Source organism: Apteryx rowi, unplaced genomic scaffold (assembly GCF_003343035.1).
Source record: "Apteryx rowi isolate R43461 unplaced genomic scaffold, aptRow1 scaffold_118, whole genome shotgun sequence".
Classification (NCBI taxonomy): Eukaryota; Metazoa; Chordata; class Aves; order Apterygiformes; family Apterygidae; genus Apteryx; species Apteryx rowi.
Window position 1 is genome coordinate 1,983,389 of NW_020447397.1, and position 6,000 is coordinate 1,989,388.

The window sequence follows — 6,000 nt, forward strand, 5'->3', positions numbered from 1 at the left end:
CGCTTTTTATTTATTTCTTCTTTTGGGAAGAGTGCATAGTCCAGAGCTGAATTTGCTCAGAGCTCAGCCTGGCTTGCTACAGATGGAGACACGTAGCAGTGGGGCATAGTGGAAGGGGATAAAGAGTCAGGGGTATTGCTTGGTGGGACTGAACACCAAGTGTAAAGATGCTTTAAACTGGAGGTTGTTTCGACAGAATAGGTGAAGAGGGCTTTTTCCCCTCCAGTAATATCCAAAAAGTCCTTTACCACTGTTTGCCAACATCTGGCATTGTAAGGCTGCTGTCCCTGAGAGAATCTGTTCTGTGCATAACTTGTGTTGCAGACACAGGCAGGTAGGCACTTGCTTGCAGGGCAGTGCTTTTTCAGCCTCTCTCCTATAGTATTTGACAATACTGATATATTATATAGAGTTGGAAAACAACTTGGTAGCTATTCAATTTAGGTTTTCTTTCTGCTTCAGAGCTTGGAAAGACCTTTGAGGCTGTTAAATTTCACTCTGCTAAGACAGTTTTTATGCACTCATCTTCCAAATCTGTGTGTGTGTGTGTGTGTGTGTGTGTGATGGATAGCTGGTATTTCTTTTGGGGAAATTTCAGGTCGTTGGCCTGGGGCAGGAGCAATCGCCTGGGGCAGGAGCAATCACCTGGGGCAGAAATGAGAACCAACAGTCATTTTTCTTGGCTGTTGTTATAGATTGGTAATTGCCTGAAAATGCTACTTTTTTTTTTTGGAGTGCTTTTTTGACTTATAATTTTTAATCGCTCTTGGACTAGGCCTAGGTGAGAAACAATTCCTCTTGACAGGATTTTTTTGTTTGCTGGTTTCAAAGCTATGAAACTAAGGGATATTGCTACAAGGGCACACTAATATTCTCTGCCTGAACTAAGATGCCCTGGAAGCACTATGGGATTATGAGAATAATGTTTCCCTCTAATGGATTATATTTTATCAGTCATATTTAAGAAAGTTGCCCCTGCAGGAAGCTACTAAGCTATAATGCCCAGTATTGTAAGTAGGCATATGTGAGGATGGTTAAGAGTCATTCAGCTGACAAAAGCCTAAAGAACTTTTAGTTTCTTTTTGGTGAATTTATTTCAGTTAAAAAAATAAAATAAAAAGCTGTGTGAGAAAAGAGGTCATTGCGCCATTCTTCTATAGCAAATTTGAAGCAGTATTCTAGTGTGTGGAAACCACCAAAATTAAGACTTCTGACTAATGATTTTCAGAGGTTGTGCTGTATGTCAGCTATCCTTTTTTTAATAGTCTTGATCTCTTTTTCTCTCTTCCTGTCTCTGTATCCCTTTGATTTTTTTTCCAAACAAAGTGGAATAGGTTCGTATTTTTTCTTGGCTCACAGAAAATTTGGATGTTCTCAGTACTACTGACTGCTGGCTTCAGAGTTACGAGTCTGATGTTTCAGTGAGCTACCTGAACTGCCAGTGTTTGCATCATGGTGCTGGAGGTCTTGTGATATTCAGCATCCCATTCTTTTTGTCTGAATCTAACTGGTGAAGTCTAGATAATTCAGAGGTATGTCTTTACTGGTCTTGAAGACCAGATTCCCATTACTGCCAGACTACCAACTGAGTCATTCTCTGCTTTATATGGAAATACTTAATATTTTGCCTTCTCATAGAATTCCAGTTAGGTTATTCTTCTCTCCCCTCATTCCCCCCCCCCCCCAAAAAAAAAAAAAAAAGGAGAAGAAACTGAGGAGCTCAAGAAACCAGTATGAAGCACAATTCAGAATACCAGTTGGCTATTCATGTTTGCAGTCTGGGTATTAAGGTGCCTAAAATACACTCAAGTCATTTATTGGTAAATGGCAGTTTTATTTCACCCTCTTTTATTCATTACATTCACATTGGCTGTATGTTTTCTTCCAGAACAAATTCATGACAACAAAGTGCAAAATAGTTCAGAATCTCCTATTTAGAAAACTGATGTGCTTCATGAACCCAAGAGTTGCTACCGGTGGAAGCTTTTGTGTTTGGGTCAGAGCACTTTCTATAAGGCATAGAAGGGGTGTTGGGTGGCGAGTTTGAAGGTGTTTTCGTCTCTAGAAGAAATTTCTTTCCAGTATAAAACTTCTAGATGCTCACTTTCAGGAGACAATATGACTGTATTTACATGAGTTGCTCTGGACATGGCTTTTAAAGGAGAATCAGGTTTGCAGATGAAGGAATGCACCTTACAAGGTTGTTGTCTGGTTGGTTTGATCTTGGTTGGTTTGGTCTTGGTTGGTTTGGAAGTTCCTGTTGAGGTGAATGTGGCTAAAAATCCCTGGTTTTGTTTACACAATAAACTGTACATTCTACTGTTTACCTGGGCTGGCCCAGTAAGTAACGCAGAGCTCTCAAAGAGGAACAGTGTCTCCTCAAGTTTTTGGAGCTGAGTGACAGAATGAGAGGAACTCAGTCTGCAGTTAGGTCTAGCTCTTGGGTGCATGTGTCCCCCATCACCAAGGGCAGCTGGCTTGGGCTGTGGAATGGAGCCGGATTTGGAAGTGGTGCCTTTTTCCTCTTCCTTCTTCATCCGTGATGGCCAAAACCAATCTCTGGAGTAGGATGAGAGTTTTGTCAGGGCAAGGGTTGTGCTCTTTATGAACCTGTGAAGTTTTTAGTTTCCATATTCTCCTCCATAAATGGACTGATTTATTCTGCATACATGCTCCTGGATAACGCCTCCATTTCCCAGCTGCCCCGTTTGGGAGATCTGGTTTGTTTGTGCTTTGCCCTGTGTGTCTCCATGCTCTGTAGTGACTCTCCCCACATCCCTCCCAGCTGCCAGGAGATTAGAAGATGTGCATAACCCAGTGTGCCTGCTAGGCCATGGTGCAGGGTGCGCTGCCGCACATCTGGCGGGCCTGGCTCCCTGATTATTTCTGTCAACAACTGGGTTGGCGAGTGCTGTGGATCACTCCTGTCTCAGGCAGCCAGACTTGCCTCTCACTGGAGCAGGTTATGAAGGGAGAAGAGGACGGAGGGGAAGGGAAAGGAGGGTTGACACACGGTCAGGTCCTGTGGTTTAACACAGCCAAAGAAGCCAGCCATGAGGCATACCTTGAGCAAGTCTGACTCTACCAAAGTAATTTTTGTCTGTGGTTTGTTTGTTTTCTTTTTCCTTCCTACTCCAGGTGTGTACACTTTTCTTTCCAGCACCTTGAAATCTCTGGAAGAGAGAGACTATATTCACCGTGTTCTGGACAAAATCACGGATACTCTGATACACTTTATGGCTAAGTCGGGTCTTTCTCTGCAGCAACAACACAGACGACTGGCTCAGCTCCTGCTCATCCTCTCGCACATCAGGCACATGAGGTGAGAGCAAGCACGCAGTCAGTCCTGCTGTGCTGTAGGGGTGCAAGGGAGGTTTCACAGACACACAAAGGCACACCTGGAATAGCACTTTCCTCCACAAGTGGCATTATAAACTGTGTAGAGCTGTTACCAAAAAAAAAGTAATAATAATAATAATAATAATACAGTCAGTGTTTATATTCTATAAAGACATAAGGAAATTGTGTGCTAAATAGCATGCTGGATTACTGTTTGAAGGAATAAACTTCCCCCTATTTGTTGCTTCTACTTTTCTTTTCCTTTGCTTCTTCAATAGTGCCATAAGCAGTATCTACTTCTAACGTTATGTGCTTCTTTCTTTTACTCTATTTGAAAAGCACTGCACAGATGGTGATAATGTAACAGAAGCCTAGTTCTACAAACTTAGTTTCCTGTAAGATAAGGTTTAATAAAACTATTGCTTTTATATGGCCACTTTTCACAAGTGGCTTGATTGCAAACCACTTTAGAAAGGAGATTAGTATCACTATTGATATTTTTATGGATAAAGATAAAATGCAGATCTCCTGAATCCCAGTCTAGAGCACTATGCCGTTTGCTAATTAGAGATGAAGTGCTTGAGGCAATATATTTGCTGCTGGTCTCAGCAGTGATTCTTATAAACTTAATTACCTCTTAAGGTAGCCGCTCAGTAGCTGGCATGTTAGTAATATGACAAGCCTATAAAAAGAGACAGTACAAAGAGACGGTATAGATTTTATTCTTTTAAAGTGACAAGTGACATCGTTGTTACACAGGTATTCATTTTCATTAGCTCGATAATAAAATTAAAATAGTGGTAAGCACCACATCACAGCTACTAATGCTGAAACATACAGATTTTTATATGCTAGGCTGATACAGATCTTCAGGAAAAAGCCAAGCTGTGTGAGTGTTTCATGGGGGGGGGGGGTGGACTTTCTTTGTCTGCATGTTAATCCATCCTTTTTTCTTTTTTTTCCCCCTTCTTTCTTAAGGATTTGTACAATTAAGGAAGTTCCAGATGCAGTAAAGTTAATTATTGTTTCTGTAGTTTTGGGAATGGATATTGCTACAAGTGATCATTTGCTAACAAATTGACTAAGGTTATTTTCTAGGAAAAAAGACAGTATTTTATGTTTTATTATGGGAAAGCCCAGATTCATCCCACCCACTTCATCAAAGTGCCTAAATTAGGAGTTCATTTGCTCTAGGTTGCCTTTTAGGAAAAGGAGAGCAAAAGAGCCACCCATAGAAAGCAGATCTGCTCATGGACAGGCTGAATTGTTCTTTTAAGATGCTGCCATCTTCTAACTGCAAAAAGAGCCTACAGCAACTGCAATATTAAGTTAGATATTGCATTTTATGTAAGGTGGAATATATATGAATCTAACTACTGTTAGCTGATAGCTTTTTCATAGCACATTTGGAATGTAATCTCTGTTTTCATCAAAACCCACAGCAACAAAGGAATGGAGCACCTGTACAATATGAAGTGCAAAAACGTAGTTCCCCTCTATGATCTCTTGCTGGAGATGCTGGATGCTCACCGACTGCACTCCCCGGCAGCCAGGAGTGCTGCACCGATGGAAGAGGAGAACCGGAGCCAGCTGACAACTGCATCGGCTTCATCTCATTCCTTGCAGTCTTTTTATATGAGCAACAGAGAAGAAGAGAATATGCAGAATACAATATAAAAAGAATCAGCTTATATAATGGTATGAGAAACCCAGCAGCATACTACGTAGTTCATGCTTCATTTCAGCTATAATGCYACCTATGTAAACACTCCAATGACATCAGTCACCAGTATTTTCCATTCGAGTGTTTGTCAAGTGCTTGCCTAAACTGATCATTCATCCTAAATGGAAGACATTTCGTTGCTACGGACAGCCAGCAAGGATTGTCAGGCTAACTTAATTTGAAATTTGCAGTGTTTTTATTTACTTTTGCATGTAAGTTGGGTAAGTCCTAATCTAAACTTAAACATTCATTCTACCATAAATTAATAGGCCATACCGCCAATGCGTACGGGTAGCTGCATAGTGGTAGCCTTTGTTGGTATCCATCCCAAATTCTGAGCCCATTTAATCCTTTACTTGCTTGAAACTTTGAAACTGTTTGGTAGAGATCCCAGATGTATTTGAGTGAGGAATGCTGAAAAGCTGACTGGCATCTTAGTGTGCCACAGTGAAACTCCACTGCTAGTGACTGCCTCATTAAAGTACTGAGGTAGTTTAGGTAGATTCCCACCTCTCTTCTTCCTACAGTAGAAAAGAACCCCTGTCTGTGAAAATTTTTTCTTTTCTTTTTCTTTTTCTTTTCCTTTTCTTTTTCTTGTTTCTTTTACCTTTGTGGCTTACATCAGCAGACGATTCCCTTTCAAGGTCATACTGACCAAGCTTTCAGGTCCTCTTACTATACCCTCTATCCAAATTGCACTGTGTGCACCCCATCTCGTCTGATTTTATAAAGTTAAATCATTTTGTTGCTGTGTAGTGTGTATATGAAGGACAACATGGCAAACAGTGATAACAGACTATTGCTCTTAAATCAGACTAGATGTTTACAGAAACCATCAGGTCTTTAAAAAAAAGAAATTTACACACACATATATGATCTAGCACTATTTTATGAAAAAACCTCCCCACTTTCCTTTACTTTTTTGCCCTAACAACTCA

General features: G+C 40.7%; 1 protein-coding gene across 1 annotated transcript in view; it reads left to right on the forward strand.

Annotated features, from left to right (window-relative positions):
- ESR1 (estrogen receptor 1) overlaps positions 1–5,223 on the forward strand; it is a 184,378-nt gene extending 179,155 nt beyond the window's left edge. The window contains exons 8-9 of the mRNA XM_026083863.1: positions 3,139–3,322; positions 4,782–5,223. Of these exons, the coding sequence (XP_025939648.1) occupies positions 3,139–3,322; positions 4,782–5,016 (419 nt within the window). The 3' untranslated portion in view covers positions 5,017–5,223. The remainder of the gene's footprint in view (positions 1–3,138; positions 3,323–4,781) is intronic.
- Positions 5,224–6,000: the final 777 nt, after the last annotated feature.